General features: G+C 44.5%; 1 protein-coding gene across 3 annotated transcripts in view; it reads right to left on the bottom strand.

Moving 5' to 3' along the window:
- ARFGEF2 (ADP ribosylation factor guanine nucleotide exchange factor 2) overlaps nt 1-18,888 on the bottom strand; it is a 79,686-nt gene that overhangs the window by 18,724 nt on the left and 42,074 nt on the right. For all 3 annotated transcript variants that reach the window (XM_065922137.1, XM_065922138.1, XM_065922139.1), the window contains exons 16-27: nt 18,341-18,546; nt 17,428-17,512; nt 17,151-17,322; nt 16,388-16,539; nt 15,095-15,223; nt 13,918-14,076; nt 9,998-10,145; nt 8,773-8,872; nt 6,414-6,454; nt 6,143-6,312; nt 2,982-3,133; nt 974-1,146 (exon numbers count right to left, since the gene is read on the bottom strand). In XM_065922137.1, the coding sequence (XP_065778209.1) occupies nt 974-1,146; nt 2,982-3,133; nt 6,143-6,312; nt 6,414-6,454; nt 8,773-8,872; nt 9,998-10,145; nt 13,918-14,076; nt 15,095-15,223; nt 16,388-16,539; nt 17,151-17,322; nt 17,428-17,512; nt 18,341-18,546 (1,687 nt within the window). The remainder of the gene's footprint in view (nt 1-973; nt 1,147-2,981; nt 3,134-6,142; nt 6,313-6,413; nt 6,455-8,772; nt 8,873-9,997; nt 10,146-13,917; nt 14,077-15,094; nt 15,224-16,387; nt 16,540-17,150; nt 17,323-17,427; nt 17,513-18,340; nt 18,547-18,888) is intronic.

Here is an 18,888-nt window from a genome sequence, read left to right as displayed (position 1 = left end):
TAGGGATTTGAGCATCCATGGACTTGGTACCTGAGGAGGGTCCTGGAACCAGTTTCTGACAGATATGAAGAGATGACTATGTAGTCAGTCCTTGTAACTCTTGGTACTTGTGTTCTACAAAGGTGCTGTGAGCAATGCTTTAGCAAACACTGAACCATCGCTCCTTGGGGGAATGGAGTTAGGTTCCTGTGAGCTATGCTCACAATCCTTTCATCAACCTATCAACACACAAACTTGCTTTGTGTGTATTTCTGTCTAAAGACAACTCACTTAAGACTATGTCGTTGGCTCACCGACAGTGAACTTGCAGCCCACAAGCAAGGCAGCTCGTGCCTGAGCGAAGCTAAGACATGTGTTTTCTCCGTAAAGTACCACACAGACGTCCTGCCCTGCGGACACTGGCCAGCACATCAGCACTGTGCCGGGGACTCATCTAAAAGGTGGCGTCACAAACTAAGACAAGGATGCCAAAAACACGGGAGTTTTTTTTTTAACCACAGAAAGGATACTTGTTTTTTATTTGGCTGGGCCACTCAGCACGCAGGATCTTAGTTTCCTGACCAGGGTCCAAACCCACGGGCCCTACGCTGGAAGTGCAGAATCTTAACCACTGGACCGCCAGGGAAGTCCCCGCTTGTTTATTTACAGTAAAAAAAGCTGAAATGTGAAGGCCTTGTTGAGTCTCAGCTGGGAACAGGCACCCTGGGCGACGAGCATTTTGCTGCTCTGTGTGTGTTCATGTCAGCAGGTGACCACCAAAAGGCCAGCAATTTTGGTTCTGGGGTTACATATAAATTTTAGTGAGTAGGTGAAGCACATGTTAAGAGCCCAGCATACCACGTGACACATGAGTACATCACAGTGTAGCTGGAACAAGGAAGCCCCTTTGGGGAGTAAACTAGACGGGAAATAAGTGGTCACCCTCCTAGACTTGCATGTGGGGCGTCAGTCAGGAGGGAACGGAGACACTCACTGACGATGTGGCCCGTGGTCTGGAAGGCCAGCTCCACGATGTTCCCGTCGTGATCCGAGGCCGCCTGGTGGAAGACGGCGAAGATGTTCTTCCAACCTGAGCGGATGTTGGCCGCCTGGGAGTTCACCATCTGGGTGATGCAGCGGATCACCATGTCCCGGATGGTTGGAGACCTGAGGAAAGAACAGGCAGCCATGTCATCTGTGCTTTGGACAGTGGGAAGATAAATGAATACGGCGCAATCCTTAAAAGCAGTACTTAAAAAAAATTTTTTTTAAAGCATATAGTAGTCCAGATTCATTAAAAAGAAAAAAATTAGAGACAAAAAGAAAATAATAATAGGATAGTCAACGGGGCAGTTAGTTGCCTAGTCAGCGGTCATCCTCCCATCTCCTTAGTAACAGAAATCTGATTTCACCTGGGCAGCCACATGTTTGATCTCAGGCAACCAGCATAAATAGTGTAAGCAAGGTGACAATCTTGTTTCATGTGCCAGATCCTCAATTTCCCAGCCTCCCTTGCAGCTAGGGGAGCCATGTGATCTGTTCTGACCAATTAGAGGTAAGAGAAAAATCTATGCGCATGGGAGGGGAGGGGTTTCTGGGAAGGTCCTGCTTTTGTCTTAAAAGGAATACACTTGTGAGGTGCTGCCCTTTTTCTTCTTGTTCCCATTCTGATGGTGGGCTCTGTCCCTTTAAATTACTCCTACGGCATGGAGTAATGTGAACACGGCATGATGTCTGGAGCTGAAGTCTCTATCCAGAAATCATGGAACAATAAGCTCAAGTAAGAAAAACACCCTGTTTGAGGTCAAACAAGGGACAGAAAGAACCTGGTTCCTTGGCCGCAATGTGGGCTATGTGACCAATGCTGAGACTGTCTGCCTCTGACTCGTTAAGCAAACAGTCCACAGCCTTGTGGTCAATTTCTTTGGCCCTAAACATTTAGAGTAACATACTCATAATTCTTCCATCCAGAGATAACCATTCCTAAAAGTGCATATCCTCTCAGATTTTTGGGCAGAGATATTTGTATATGGTAAATATATATACTTGGATGGGAATATACATACATAACTTAAGACGAATATTTAAAATTATTACAAAACAAAACCTGAAGACAGAAGAAATGGTCCATTTCCTGAAGCAGCTGCAAGGTTCAACATGGTGTTCCCTAGATACTAACAATAGATAAGAATGTATGTCTTTAAACACACCTCAGCTGACTGCTCCCATATAGGAGTGCTTCCCTTACCTTGACACTGTTTTTCAGAGTGGTTGTCACCACTGACTAAACATTTTGTGCTTATTTTATCTATCTCATTAGAATATAAACAGGAATTAAACATTTTTTATTACGGAAAATTTCATTTACATAAAAGAGAAGATGGGGTAATAAACACACATAGACCCATCCCTTAGCTGCAATGATCACCAAATCAGGGGCAAACAAAGCAGGAACTTTTGCCTGTTTTCTGTATTGTTGTATGGCTGGCAGCAAGAATAGTATGTAGTGGATGGCAGGCCTCAAAAAATACAGGCCGAGTGAGTGAATGAACAGAGTGATTACTTCAGAGGGACAGCTGTCCTGACCTCTTTTATCACCTCCCTGGGGCATAAATGCTGGGTCAGACAATTTCTCACCCTGTTCAAGGATACTTTGGCAGTGGCCCTTTCTCTGAATTTCCCTGGCACCAGCCCAGGTAAGGATGCATGACATATTTCTACTAGCTGCAGTGGTGTGATCTGCCCTCTGTAGAAAGTGAGGAAGAGTTCTCAGTGGGATTTACTTAGAGACAATAGGTGTGAAGCTCATTTTATCTGCTTCCATCAACGAGAGAGGAAAAAAGACCAACTGTGTGGTTATTTCAGCACAAAATGCAAGTGAGCTCCACAAGGACAGAGACTTCACCTGTCTACTACCTGGTACAAGATACTCAGACAGTTTGTTAGGAGACCTTTTTAGACCCCAGCAGGGGTCTAAGGGTCTTCCAGAATAATGCACATACCTGTTTTTCTTCATAATATGCTCAAAAGGCCTCAGAAAATCTTTCTGGAAACGAAAGTTGGCTAATTCTCCCTTCTCAAGGAACTTCATGGAGAGTTGCCTTAATGAGTCAACAGCAAAGATAGCCACATCCTCATTGGGGTTACAGCCAACCTAAGCAGGAACAGGAGGAGAGGTGAAACAGGCTCAGTGGAACAACTGTGGATGTGGGGTTCTGAACCTCAAACATGGCAGCCCACCTCCAAAATAAATGCTCTGGGAATACAGACCTCAGGAGGAAGAAAAAGGTCTTTCTTGGCTATTACCTGTACAATTTAAAGTTTCACAACAAAATACATTAAACATGCTTTTAAAATATGCTCACTTTGTGTTTCTGTGTCACATTTTGATAATTCATACACTATTTCAGATCTTTTCATCATTATTACATTTGCTACGATGATCTGTGATCAGTGATCTTTGATGTTACTATTTGCAAAAAGATTACAACTTGCTGAAGGCTCAGGTGATGGTTTACATTTTTTAGCAATAAACTATTTTAAAATTAAGCTATGTACATTTTTTTTATTATTATATAGTTAATAGACTACAGTATAGAGTAAGCATAACTTGTTTCAAAGTGTTATTTGCTCAGTCATTTCTCACTCTTTGCAAGCTCATGGACTGTAGCTCGCCAGGTTCCTGTCCATAGAATTCTCCAGGTGAGAATACTGGAGTGGGTAGCCATTCCTTTCTCCAGGGGATCTTCTCAACCCAGGGACTAAACCCAGGTCTCCTTCACTGCAGGAAGATTTTTTACCATCTGAGCCACCAACCAAGAAGTTCACATGACTGACTTCACTGTGGTATCCACCTTACTGCCTTGGTCTGGAATTGAACCTGCAGCATCTCTGAGGTTAGCCTGTATATCGAATGGATTAAAAAAATAATTAGCTTTGGTGAGGGTCTGGCTGAGGATTGCTGATGGTCAAAGGTGCTGTTAACTGTAATATTTTACAGCATTCATGTAATGTTTTAAAATGTTCATGTAATGTTCACGTAATATTTTAAAATGTTCATGTAATGTTGATGTAATTAGAGACTAGTAACAACATTATTATTCCCTAGCTAAAAATCCCTGGTAGCTTCAGGAATACACTCTGCAGCTGTGCGCACCCCTGGCCACACTGGTGCCCCAGTCTGCAAGGGAGACATGTGACTGTCCCAGCGACTGCGGGAATCCCGAGAGCTCTACTCCACCACCCGTCTGTTCAAACCCACAGGCTTCTCATGTGCTCCGGCTCCCATGGGGAACGGAACATCCTGTGGTGGTGGAAAGAGTGAAGAGCCCCGGACTGAGTAACTGAGCATGCCACAAGCTTGCACTTCACAGCACTGATGAGCTGGAACGGGCACATGCAATGAGGCTGACAACCAGGAAATGTCTAACCACCACCTGCCAGCCTAGGTCTCAAGCGTCTCACAGGCTTGGACAAGAATACAAGGTGCACTCATGCTAATGATTCACATTTTCTCTCTCAAACAAGTTCCTATCAATGATGTCCATCAGGAATTATTTACCCAGAATGGTGGGAAAGATGGGCGCTGAGTGGTTTGATTACTTTAGGTGACAATGTTACTTCACTCAACATTTACTCTGGGTCATCTACAGGCTCTGGTGGCTCCCTCCTCACTGAGGGTTCAGAAAGGTCCCTTCCAGAGAGGCTGGACACACTGCAATGCCTGAGTCTTTACCATCAACTACTTTATCATGAGGCCTTCCCAGGTGGCTCAGTGGTAAAGAATTCATCTGCCGATGCAGGAAATGCAAGTTCAATCCCTGGGTCGGGAAGATCCCCTGGAGAGGGAAATGGCAAACCACTGCAGTATTCTTGCCTGAGAAATCCCAGGATAGAGGAGCCTGGCAGGCTATAGTCCATGGGGTCACAAAAGAACTGGATATGACTTCGTGGCTAAACAATTTTATCACAGAATGCAAGTGAGCTCCATGAGGGCAGGGACCTCATCTGTCTACTACTTGGTACAAGGCACTCAGCTAGTTTGGTAAACAGATGGTGCTCTCAGAAGTACCTCATTTAGAGCTGATAAGGAAGCACAGTAACAAAGAACTCTAATTAGCTGATGGGCCAAGTTAGAAACAAGGCTGCATGTGACAGTGCCTCCTCCCAGAAGTGGGATCCCACGGCTGCCTGGGACAGCCAGCACTATTCACGGCTGCCCGGGACAGCCAGCACCATTCCCAGTCTGCATTCAGAGACGTCACACTGAGAGCTGTCCATTGACCGCTGCGCGGTATTTACTGAAATCAGCAAATGCTACAAATGATTCACCATTGCTCAACTGTTTGTTCTAAATCCCAACGGCAGATTACTTCTTATGATTTCCTTCTATTCAATGTAGAGAGAACAGTTCTCTTTTGGATAAGCTGTCCTTTATTAACAGTATTTCTAAGCATCTGTGTTACAATTCTTTATCTCCAGGCCTGAGAAAATTGTTTTGAAATCATGAAATGCGTTTTGGTAGGAAACAGTATTATTAAGCTGTTGGTTTTCCCTTAAAAAGCAAATGACATTACAGATACATACATTTATGTATGTAAAATATATTTTGATTTCATTTGTTCAGTACACACGTGCATGTGCCTGTATGTATACAATGAAACCTCTCGTGGAAAGCAATCTGGCATTCTCTCTGTAGTTTTCAGTTTAGAACACAGAAGTCTCTGGCTTGTTTCTGATTTAAATAAATGTTAGTTTCCTCAAAAAGATTTCAGATGAGGGGTGGTGATGGAAGCCAGAATACAAGAAGCAGTGACATTTATAATGCAACTTAAAGAACGTAACTTAATCTTTGGTCATTCAGAAGGTGGTTCAGGATTTCACAATGCTTTCAAGCACCAATATGTTTGTCCACTGATTGTAATGATTTTTATCGTGTGAGCCTACATCCTGAATATGGGATATTAAAGTATTTTATACACAAATGGATTTTTAACTCATTCTCCATAAGTTCTATCAATATGTAAGTATGCTATCAGCTATTCTTGACTTCACAGGGAAAGTGAATTTTGGCACCTAAACACTCAATCGCTTGTGTTTTGAATTTAGTCGCCTGCCTTTTCTTTGGACATCAACAGAGAGGTTGTTGAATCTGAAGAGTTACCTTATTGAAGTGATCTCCGATCACATGCCATATTCGGGACCACTGCAGTCGGATCCGATTCATGTTGTAGTAAGAGATCTCCACGATCTTCTGCAAGCTGAACATGCGGGGATGGTGGGGGGAAGCCAGCTCGTCCATGGACACGGCACACAGCCAGCGGACAAAGTCAACTACAGGCCAGACCCAACAACACACGCGAGGCCGCGTTAGTAATGGTCAGACAGTTATAATAGGAGGCTCTGCAGTTGTCACAGGTGAGTCAAATACTTACCTATTGCATTTCCATCCAGCCTGGTAGAGCCAGTAAAAATTCTAGGAAGAAAATTCCAGATATAATAAAATAAAAATTAGATTTGGAAGATGAAGGTTCAATTTCAATCACTCAGAAAAGGCAAAAAGGACATTACAGGTTTGGCACTTCCACTAAAATAAATTATGAGGCATCAGAGGTACAGAACTGGTCAACGAGGTGCATTGACGGCAGAAATGCTTATACTGGTAGGAAGAGAAAAGCAACATCAAAAAGCTGGGGGAAAGTCAAAATATGATAGTGTGGAATATGGCATTCCACAGCAGTGGGAATGCGGCATTCCACAGCAGTGGGAATGCAGACTGAGGACCTTTAAAGAACTGTTCCTCCATAAGAGCAACCAAAAAAACTGACAAAAATTTAACAAATTTTTCAGATCTGAACTCTGGAAATTACCAAAGGCTTGGGACAAAGTTTATTCAAGAAAAATGGCTGAATCTTTAGACAGCATATAGTTAGACCATGTTTATTTTAATCCATCCTGCCAATCTCTCTTTAGATTCAGATCCGAATAGGCTGAACATAAAAGTATGAAAAAAGTACCACATGCAAACAGTGAACAAAAAGAAAACAAGAGTAGCCATACTGATACCAGACAATACAGACTTAAAACTGGAATCATTACTAGAAACAAAGAATATTTTACAATAATAAATGATTTAGTATGTGAAGAAAATCTAATAATTGTAAATATATATGTGTTTAACAACAGAGGTGCTCTCTGGTGGCTCAGTGGTAAAGAATCCTCCTGCAGTGCAAGAGACTTGGTTTGATCCCTGGTCTGGAAAGATCTCCCGGAGAAGGAAGTGGCAACCCACTCCAGTATTCTTGTCAGGAGAATGCTATGGACAGAAGATGCTACAGTCCATGGGGTCTTGAAGAGTTGGACAGGACTTAGCAACGAACAAAAGAGCCCCAAAATCATGGGGGGAAAAGATATACTTGAAAGGGGAAAATAAAACAATTCAAACAATGTCCAGATTCAGCAGATCTACACAGGCAGGAAGTGTACTAGTGGTTACAGGAACTGGGGAGTGACTTCTAAAAAATGTCGGGCTTCTTTATGGGGTGATGAAAAAGCTCTGAAATTAGATGGCTGCACAACTCTGCATATACTAAAAACCACTGACTGTATGTACGTTTTAGAAGAGTAAGTCTTAGGATGTATGAATTATGTCTCAATTTAAGAAATATAACAGCACACAGGTGTTAGACAAGTTTCTATTGTCCACTATCTGGCTAAGGCAGAGAAACGGGGGAGAAATGTGCAGTTAATAGTGGAACAAACATTTTGTTCTATTAACCCAAACCTAAGAGGAAAAAGTGGGGAAAACTCAACAAAAGTGCGTCACAGACAGTATTTCTATTGGAGAGAAGGAGAAAAGCAACAGGAGCAATTTGATCAAAACATGCTAACAAAGAGTTTAAAATAATAAGAAAATTGTTCTGACAGCAATATAAATGATGTCATAAATTCTATACTGCTATTATCTGAAATTATTTATATTTAATGTATATGATCATTCAATGGCAATTTTCAGGAGTTTGTTAACTTTTAAGAAAATTTCTATTTTAAGCCCTAGTGTGGAAACGGCAACCCACTCTAGTGTTCTTGCTTGGGAAATCCCATGGATGGGGAGCCTGGTGGGCTATAGGCCAGGTGGTTGCAAGAGAGCCGGACATGACTTAGCAAGTAAACAACAACATAATGAATATCTTTAAATGAGAATATCTGTATTTCTCCAGGATGCTTAGGTCAAGTTTTAAGTAAACAGAAACAACTGAAAGGTTGTGAGGAAAAAGAAATGGAAACGCCAACTTGGCCAACTCTCACTTATGTAGGCTTTAAAGCCAACACTCTTTTGGAAATTTTTTTAAAAGTAACTTCCAAACTAAGGAAATATAAAACATTAGCACAAACAAAAAGTCTTGTTTTTGACATAACTTGGTCACAAAGTTAAAGTTATAATTTATTTTTTGGCAGTGCTGCATGGCTTGTGGGATTTTAGTTCCCCAAGTGGGGACTGAACCCAGACCCTAGGCAGGGAGGGCGTAGGGTCCTAACCACTGGATTGCCAAGGAATTCCCCAAAATATAGTTTTTAAAAAGGTTATGACAGCTCAAGATCAAACTCCAATTGAGTGTGAAGGTTAACAGCAGCTGTGGGCCACGTGTGCTGCTTTCACTCTTTCTGAGTTTGAGTGGTCTGGGGTCCCAACACAACAGTCAAACAAATGAGGGGTCCTTCACACCCAGCAACCATACGGAAGGCGCCCAAGGCACTGGGTGGTCCAGCTTCGCTGGAGAACAAACTCATTACCTGTCTACAGCCACCACCACGCTCTGAGAGCTGGTCTCGCCGACCGATTCCTGGAAGCTGGCCATCTGTCTCTTGTCCACTCCGCCGCTCACCAAATTACCTGAAACACAGCACACAAAAGCGACAGTGCTTCTGAACCAGTCAAGTGAAGAGGACCAAATCTCCTGTGACATCAGCGTGCACAGGCAAAGACTGTGAGATTGGTTTGCAAGTGAAAAAAACAACAACCCTCCAATGATGGCGGAATAAAACTAACTCAGGTTTTGGCATTTCTGCGTTTAGAATGAGTTCTTATACAAGCTCTCTCTCCTCCTTCACCATCCATCTCCCTGTCCTAACAGTCTTCTGTGTTTTCTATAGCATTAAAAGTCTATGTTTAGGAAAACAGATTCAAGATTGATACTAACTCAGAGCTCCTAGAACATGTAATGGTTTAAAATTGCTGAAGATCTGAGGCGTTCTCCAGGATTTCACTTCAGTCATGCTGACGTACACCCTGAGAAGCAGGTGCTGTTACCCTTCCCCCGCGTTCGGAGTCTGTACTTCTAACTGAACTACTCCAACCAGTGTCACGTGGGACCCAGGAGTCTGCCCTCTGCATCAGATGGCCTGGGTTTGAAACCCACCTCTGCTACTTCCTCCAAACGGCACCTTGTTCATAACACTTCACCCCTCGTGCCTCAGTCTTCTCGTTTACAAAATGGGGATAATAGCCTCAATCTCACTGAGTTGTTATAAAGATTAAATGAATTAAAATATACAAACTGAGAGCTCAGAAGGTGGCCTGGCACGTCTGCCCTTTTTACTGTTATTGTTATATCACTGACAAAGAGTCTCTCAGTTCAATGCATCACCAGAAATAATCCTACTTTCACAAGAATACCTATTAATATAAGCCTCCCAAATGAAGAGGGAAGAGAGGTTGAATCTACTTGAAATCTGAAGATATGCTCTCCCACTCCTGGAACACCAGATGGCTTCCCACCCCCCAACATACTTATATGCACAGAAAGAAAAGTAAAGCACCCTGCTGATGTGGATAAAATTAGCATTTACTCGACAGTTTAATCACAGCTGAGACAGCTGAGGCAGCACTTCCACCCCGCTAACAGACACCCTGTCAGCTGGCACGTAAGAACAGGTGATCTACGGCCCTGATGGACAAGGGCTTCGTGCTGTTAACTGGTGAAGCCGTGGCGGCCGGCTGGGGAGCCTGGTGCCTTACCGAGGCCAAGGCCCATGAACTCTTCTCCCGCCAGCGTGTGGCCCTTCAGGCTCCCTTCTCTCTCACGCCCGGAGCCGGACAGGTAGCGGGTCTTCACACCGGTGCCTATCAGCTGAGCCAGCTCCAGCTGGCTGATGCACTTCAAGATCTGAGGAAAGAGGGCGTGAAGAGATGGTTCCCACCTCACTGGCCGCAAAGGGCAGTGCCCTCGTGGCTCAGTCATCACAGAGTTCTCTGAAACACGAGAGGGGGTCCTTTCAGGAGAGGATGACATCTGAGAGACTCAGGCTGACTTCCCTACTTCTGGCTAGGCAACCCCCGAGTGTGGGTCTGGCAGACAGACCTCACTACTTTGTTTTTTAAACTAATAAAAAGGGAAAGAGAAAATGAGCAAAAGAAAAATTGGTACAACAGAGTCAGGCGAGGTGGATGTCTGTTAATGCATTTAAATAAGCACTCCATAAAGACAAAGCATCTGATCAGAGTGGGGGATTCGTCACCCTGCCGTTCGCCTTCCCCCCTCAGCCACCCCTCCACTCCTCCCCTCAGAGCGACAGCCCACGACAGGATCGGCTGTTCCTCATGCCTGAAGGTGTTACTTTCGCTTCTTCCCATGGCTCACCCCTGAGACCCCAGCTCAGACCTGTGTCCCCAGAGACCTCCCTCACCACCTGAGATCACACACCCTCCCCATCACCATCCCCTGGGCATGCAGTTTTGGTTTCTTTTTTTCTCTTAAGTACTTACTTTTTGGCATTATGTCATGTATTTGTTCTCTGTCTTATGTGCCAACAGGGCATTAACTCTATCTTGTTCACTGCTGAATCCCAGCACTTGGCGATTATTTTCTGGTTAACAGAATAAACGAGGGCATGCCCTGGCATGGGTGTGTGGTAGGAGAAAAGACGATCTCCCGGCCCCATGGGGTGGCTCAGGTGCTGGAGAACCCATACCCGCACACGGCCCTCTCTCACCTGGGGCTTATCTGAATAGAGACTTGTTTCAACTTCTACTGCAGCAAAAACTGCAGTTAAGGAGGGACGGCAGCTTAAGGAGGGACGGCACATACATCTCCAGGTAAGCCCTTCTTAAGGAATTTCCATGGGGACTTCTGACTACGGCTGAGTTTCGCTTTCCATGGGACCTTATAACCCAGTCCCAGAGTGTGGGACTCCACTATACCACGGAGCACCGCTGAGGATTTTCACTTAGAAACTGCCTTCCCCTTGACTAAGACAGGCACTTGAATCAACCACAGAGAGTCCACATGGCATACTATTAAATTATTACTAGCAAACTGCTAATGACCTCCCTTTTCCAGAAGCTGGGATTTGTATGTCTGTAACACCTGTGGCCAAGGATTTACTGACTCCAACATGATTTCTCAGTGTCTGACCATCAAATCGGTGATGGATTTTTTGGCTGATTCATTTTTAACATCTCCAAATGCCACTGTGCATTCGGCAACTGGCAGGGGCTCCACGTTACTGTATCTCTCGGGTAAGAGAAAAAAGAAAGTTCTAGGGGAGAGCGCAGCTATCTGCTGATTCACTAGTACACTGATTCCTCAGGAAACAGGAAATAATTTACTAATAAAGCACACAACTCAAAACAATAACAACCTACTGCTCCCATGTTTTCTAATATGGAGTACTTCAGAGTGGTGAAAAAGAAAAGAACGCAGGGGTGAAAAACGACCGAGGTGTATGCCACGATGATGATGGTGGTAACAGCTAAGAGCTACTAAGCTCCTGTACGTGCCAAGTCACTTCAGTCATGACCGACTCTCTGCGACCCTGGTGGACTGTAGCCCACCAGGCTCCTCTGTCCATGGGCTTCTCCGGTCAAGAATACTGGACTGGGCTGCCACTTCCTTCTCTTCTTGCCAAATTCAGTTCTAATCCATTTTCCACATGCTAATTCCTTTCCTCCTCACAACAACCCTCTGGAGGTTGCACAGAGGAGGAAGATCAGGCTCAAAGACTAAGAAACTTGCCACGTCCTACAGGCAGAAGAGGCGGACACCCAGACCAGCTGTCTGGCCCCGGGCCCTCCCCTGAACTGTGTGATGCCTGTGGCAGCAGGAGGCTGGCAGCAATTTCCTTTCCAGGCCATCACAGCCCCACCACTTTCCACACCCGAGCCTCCGCTCTACTCTCACACAGTTATCCCTCTGAAACAAAAAGCAATACCTTCAGGCGGTAGAGAAATTAGAAAGTATAACTGAAGGAAAAAGAGAAGAGAAATCGTCTCCATAATTCTATCACAGAGAGGATGCTAACATGTTTACCTTTTCAAGTCTCATTTTCTGTGTATGCCTGGCATGAAGGATGATGCCACACCACGTTTATATAGTGATTTTTAAATTTAACACACTGTGATCAAAGCATTAAAGACAGTCTTCAATAGCATCTTTATCGGTTTTTCTCTGAAGTTTCTTTACAGAAAGAGACCTCTCTCTATATGTTCCCTTCCATCCCTCACCCTTCTACTATTTTTCTTCCAATTTATTTGTTGAAGAACCTGGTCATTTGCTGAGTCTGTTGTATCCCAGGGTTTGCAGGCTGTGTTCTCATGACACCATTTACCACGCTCCTCCATCCCCTACTTTTCCTTTAAACAAGCAGTGGAGGCTTGAACTGACTCAGGCTGGAGTTTTAGGAAAAAACATTTCTTAAGTGGTGTCCTGTGTGTCCATCAGAGAGCAAGTGATGCTGCCTGTCTCTCCTTTCAGAAACATTATCTTTTTTACTTTTAAAGGTTTTTTTCTGATGTGGAAGGTTTTTAAAGTCTTTACTGAACCGTTACAATATTGCTTCTGCTTTGTATTTTGTTTTTTTGGCCAAGAGGCACGTGGGATCTTGGCTCCCTGAGCAGGGGTCAAACCTACACCCCCTGCATTGGAAGGCAAAGTCCTAACCACTGGGTGCCAGGGAAGACCCCTGAGCAACTTCATCTTAAATGTCCATATAACCTAAGGAGTGGTACTGCTGCTGCTGCTGCTAAGTCACTTCAGTCGTGTTTGACTATGTGAAACCCCACAGACGGAAGCCCACCAGGCTCCTCCGTCCCTGGGATTCTCCAGGCAAGAACACTGGAGTGGGTTGCCATTGCCTTCTCCAATGCAGGAAAGTGAAAAGTGAAAGTGAAGTCACTCAGTCGTGCCCGACTCATAGTGACCCCATGGACTGCAGCCCACCAGGCTCCTCAGTCCATGGGATTTTCCAGGCAAGAGTACTGGAGTGGGGTGCCACTGCCTTCTCTGAAGGAGTGGTACACCACACTTTTATTTTTAAAGATCAGTCTCTCATTGATGGGACAATCTAGGCTGTCTTTCATCTAATCTCTCCCTAGAACAACTAAAATTTCAATGCATGACCTTTCAATTTTCAAACATCTGTCTCTACACATGGGTAATTATTTCCTTAGATGAAACTCTTAGAACATGGCTTAGTTAAAAAAAAAAAGTGAACCTGCTGGCAATCTTCTTCATGGCTCACGTTAGATGCTGACCATGTCCTTTTTGCTACATTTGGGAGAGAAATCAGGCTCTGGGCTTTGTTTTAAATCCACTCCCTGCAGTAAGAGCTCTCAGGAGGGGCATGAGGACTTGGGGAAAGAGGCGCTGATGTGGGAAGAAAGTGGCTACGACAGAGGTGTGCTCTGCACAGACACTGGCGATGGTGTCGGGGGCACCTGGCGAGGTGGCGGGTCTGAGGCATTTCCCTTGCAGCAGCCCCAGGGAGGCTGACGTTCTGATACATGAGGAACACAGAGAGTAAGACAAAACCCAGAGTTAAAGTGAGACTTGACTGCCGAGGAACAGAGACGACCCAAAAGAGACGGACTCTGAACTGAAGTAAAGCCGGGGCTCATCCTCACCGAGAAAAGGCGAGCACCGGGCTGTCAGAGACGCTCACCTCGTGCCAGGAGCTCCCGAGGTAGTTGCCGTCAGTGTGAGCCACGGTGATGAGCGTCTTTATGGTGTCAATGTTCTTCTGCTTCATCTCCGTGATACTGGAGCTGGCCGTCAGCAGGGAGAAGCGCGCAAGGGCCTGGACATAGGCATCTCGTTCTAGCTGCAAGGGAAGCAGAGAGGGGATGCTGAGATCCCGACCTGGGTGAGATGGGTTTCGCATCGAAGGGGCTGGGCACTGGTTCCTCTGCTGCCTCCCGCAAGCCTAGGGACAGGTTCTGCGCACATGAACACACCCGGGCCACACCAGGTACTCCACGCCTCTGCCCTCCCGCTACCCGAACACCTCACTGCACGTTTGAGGACTGGCCTCTCCTCTGCCACTGACTCCCTTCTGAGGGAGCAGCAGAGCCATCTGCTGAATGCTAAGACTCAGGTAAACGCTGATTTCTACAACAATCCTGCAGGTTGGTCTGTTATCTCAAGTTTGCAAGTGAGGAAATAAAGGGTGACTCAGGGAGGAGGTGGCTAGACCAACATTAGGCTAGAGAAGCAGCAGAGGTGAGGTGTGAAACCCAGACTGTCTATATCAAAGTCTAGGATCTTGGTACAAAAGAAAACGTCTATCTGTAAGATACATGGGAACAGAAGACAGGTTTTCGAAATAGATGGGTACAAATTCTTAGCTATTTAGGATACATGAAACTGATAACTTCCTGATTTCATAAGAGTTTACAATTGTATTTTGCTTATTTGCTTGAATTTTTCAAGACACAAAAGATTTACAGACACATTCATTTTCTACCGAACTACTTATTTCTCCCAGAGAAGACCTGGAAATAAGGGAAATGAAAATAATAAGCTGGTTTTAAAAGGAAAAACACTTATTTCCAGCACCAGGCACCTAGCCAGATGGATAGAAGGGCTGTTTTGTCAAGTCCAATTAAGTAGCTTGGACACCCACCTACCTTCAAAAATGGTTTTTAATCCAAATTGCCAATTCTTCCCCCAATCAGGCTGTTGCCAGCACGAATCTGTCATCTTTCTCTCAGTGGGCATGAGTAAGGTGTCTGCTGAGAGGTTTTCAGCTAATTGGAAGTATCTGATCATTTGTAAATTTTGCCAAATCCTGAAGTACACAGCCCACCAGCCTCTCTGGAGCTGTGCTAACATACACCCACCTGCATTCCAAAGATGCAGGCAATCCGGATCGCACACCGGATGCCTTCCAAACACAGTGAGGCCACCTCAGTGTCGTCACAGTTCTGCAGTCCGATGCTGTAAGCTGCCAACAGCGGTGTCCACACCAGCTACCAAAGGAGGAAGGTTTGGAAAACGTCTGGAATCTCAGTGTGGACAAGCACTTAGAGGCCACACTGTTAGTTACAAGCACAGCCAGTATGTCAAGTTCACGGCCACTCTGACTCATTCACAACACGAAATAAAAATTCCTCCTAAACCAGGGTCAAAGCCATCACTATAGCAAGCCATTTACTAAACGCACAGTTCTAAAGGAAGGGTGGCACGTATATGGCTACTATGCCACCACGTCTATCTGTACTCATGGCAGACGTCACTGACCCATCAGAGATATCCCACTCCCTGCTCAGTCTAATCGGGCTGGCGAATCCTTTACACAGTGCAGCAGGCATCTACTGCCAATCAGAGGTTGGCATGCAAAGTAAAATCTATAAGCAACTTGGGTTCTATCAACTTAGCTTATTGGAAGCTTCCTAATTCAGATTACTAAGAGTTTACTTTTCCTCTAACTTTCTTGTGAATGCCCTGAAATAAAAGCACACAAAAATCTAGAAGTGATCAACAGGATATCAGCAGTTACTTTAAAAACTTAAGAGAAAACACGAGTGCTATATATTTAGAACATGTACCTTGTCGAGACATTTAAAAAACAGAGAACTTAGGATATTGTCTTTTTTGTTTGTTTTAGGCTGCGCCAACTGGCATGTGGTGTCTTAGTTCCCCTACTGGGGATTGAACCCATGCCCCCTGCAGTGGGAGCATGAAGTCTCAATCACTGGACCACCAGGGAAGTCCCAAGAATATGTCTTTTACTTCTACCTAATGCCTTCTTATAGGCTAACCCTGAGGCCACTGAGATGAGATATCACAATAAAACTGTCTCTTTTACCTGAATGGTTAATTCATTCAATCCCCCCAGCTGCGGGACCCATTTCATAGATGATGAACAGAGAGACACTAAATAACCTGATCCAAGTCCCAGAACAACCAAGTGGCAGAGGCAGGGCTTAGAGTAGACGCTCTGACTGTGCAGCTCATGCTGACGCACCCCCAGCAACACCACGGGGCTTCCTGCTTTAGTTACTTCAGAAAGAAACACTATACATGGCCTTTCCCCTCCCCAGTGTCTTCACCATCATAAACTTGCTGGCGAGCTTCTGGCTGATCAACGCTAGAATCAGGTCAGCCGTGTCTTAACTTCTCCGTACACTCACTTTGAACATTGGCCGGACGTGGTCCAAGTGGGTGGCGCTGGTAAACGGGGCTTTGGCGTGGCTCACGGCCTCCATCAGAGCCTTGGCTGTCTTAGCCATCTGCTCCATCTCCAGGTTGTAGAGCAGCCGGCGCTGCTTTTCACTAGCAACACCTACGAAGAAGTGAGAGAGAACAGCGGCTGACACTCACCGAGTGCTTACTCTGTTTCAAAAGGTTCACAACAGTTAATTCACAAATCCTCCTCACGAGGGCCACTTCCTGAGCCTGAAACAAGTGTCACTGCCATTTCACTGATGGGGAATGAGGCACAGATTCATTAAGTGACTTGCCCAGGGTCACACAGCTAACAAGCAGTAGAGCTGGGACCTGAATACAGACAGTGTGGCTACAGAGCCTGCGCTCTCAATCGGACACACTGCTGCCTCACCAATGAGACTGACAGCTTCCCAGGGGTCTTAAGTAGGAGAATTCTAATCAAGGTTGACACAATCACCACTGGTATTACAGCAAAGTTTTAAGAAACATTTTTGGAGAGTAATTTAGCTCAGATTATTTTAAATTTCCTCTTGTAACTAATTACAAATCTAGTAAGAAGTTAAGTGATACTGTGAGACTGTCAATGTAATCATAATAACTAATTTAATCACATTTCTTATTCAGATAGCTAGATATGCAAATTAAATCTAACACCAGGGAACTTAATCATGCATTCTGATACACCTGAACATTGGAACTGAGAAATAATTTGCCATTAGATCTTACTCTGCTTAGTAGATTTGGTGGCAATTGTGTGTTCTTTTGTTTCTTTCATCGCAATTTTCTTGCCTTCAATCTCTTCATAGATGCTTGAGAGATATTCTTCAGGTAGATCTTTACTATCATTGATACCCCGATTCATTTTAATATACTGTTCTTTTGTCATTTTATTTTTTACCTGAAATTAAAAAAAAAAATGAAGAATCCACTTAGGAGACTTCAGTGGCCCAAATATAGTTACTTATTTAGCTACAGTAGTATTTAAGTCATTAAAATATGTTACCTGAGGGCTGTGCAAGTCTGTAGTGAGCATAATAATTGAATATGCTAGGACATATGCAGTGTCAGCACTAGCAAACAGAGTTTGCCTAAAAAAAAAAAGAAGAGATTTCAGATGTGAGAACATGGACAGAGACCAGGCTGGGTGGTGGCAACAGGGCTCAGGGAGACACGTTTCCTGCAAAGCAGGCCGACTGCCCCCCAGACGCTTCCATCACCACTTAATGATAACTAATGACCCAGAGTCTAGAAAAACCTAGTTAAGAAAAAATGAGTAAATAATAAAGTAAATAAATTAAATTTAAAAACAAAGACCAGAAGACATGTGAACCAAAGAAAAGAAATTCACTTTTTTATATGCTAAACCTTTCATATCATGAAAGCAATGCTACTAGATCTTAATTCTTCCAAAAACTAAAAAGAAATCGTTAATATGAGATGACAGAGGGCCCACATCACTACCATGGCAACCCTGTTACGTTAGTCAATTAGCTGTGTGTCTGACTCTCTGTGACCCCATGGACTGTAGCCCGCCAGGCTCCTCTCTCCCTGGGATTTCCCAGGCAAGCCTACTGGAGAGGGTAGCCATTCCCTTCTCCAGGGATCTTCCTGCTCCAGGGATCAAACCCGGGTCTCCTGCATCGCAGGCAAATTCTTTACCATCTAAGGCACCAGGGAAGCCATAATACAATATATAAATGTATCAAATGTTGTAAACATTAAACTTACACAATGTAAATGTTTAAAAAAAAAACAAACAATCCCTCAGCACAGTGCCTGCTGCTGCATAGAGAACAGACACCTCAGTGGCTGGGCACAAATTTAAAATGATTAAACTGAACCCCCAACCACAGTAAGACTGATGTTCTGAGGCTGGCAAAAAGATGGCGTGGGAGAGACTTAAACACGGCGCTCACCCCTGGTTGCACTCTATGTATCTTGCAGCAAACTTCTCCATTAGCCGATCAATCTTCTGGGCTTCTCCAGGTAGGCGGAAACCTTCTAGAAATGTCCGCAGGGCTGAGACAAACTCCTTTTCACAGAAGTCGAGTTGGTCCACATAGGCATACATCACCTCCTTGTTGAACTTCATGCTTTCTCCCAGAAAATCACCTACTTGGGTCTGAAACATAGACACTCACTCACACCTAAAAATTGCCAAATATGAATACCCAGTGAAAGACACTTCAAACAGGGGAAGCATAGTGTCCTGCCTCTAAATACCTAGAATGGGCTGGGCTGCTAGAAAAGCTGGGTCACTCCCTAAGTCTGGTCACCCACCCAACCATTCCAGGTTCAGTTGGTCCTGCCATGAAGGAAGGCACTGAAAAATGGAGGAATGATAAGACACACAACAGGGAGATGAGCTGCAGGTGAGCATCTAAAAGAACAATTTCTAGCAGTCAAGGGACACTTAGCTCCTACACTGTCCCCCCAAATAAACAACCACCTGTCAGAAGGCTGG

This window comes from Muntiacus reevesi, chromosome 2, assembly GCF_963930625.1.
Source record: "Muntiacus reevesi chromosome 2, mMunRee1.1, whole genome shotgun sequence".
NCBI lineage: Eukaryota > Metazoa > Chordata > Mammalia > Artiodactyla > Cervidae > Muntiacus > Muntiacus reevesi.
The sequence above is the reverse complement of the archived record's forward strand: the minus strand, read 5'-3'. Positions and strand labels throughout refer to the sequence as shown.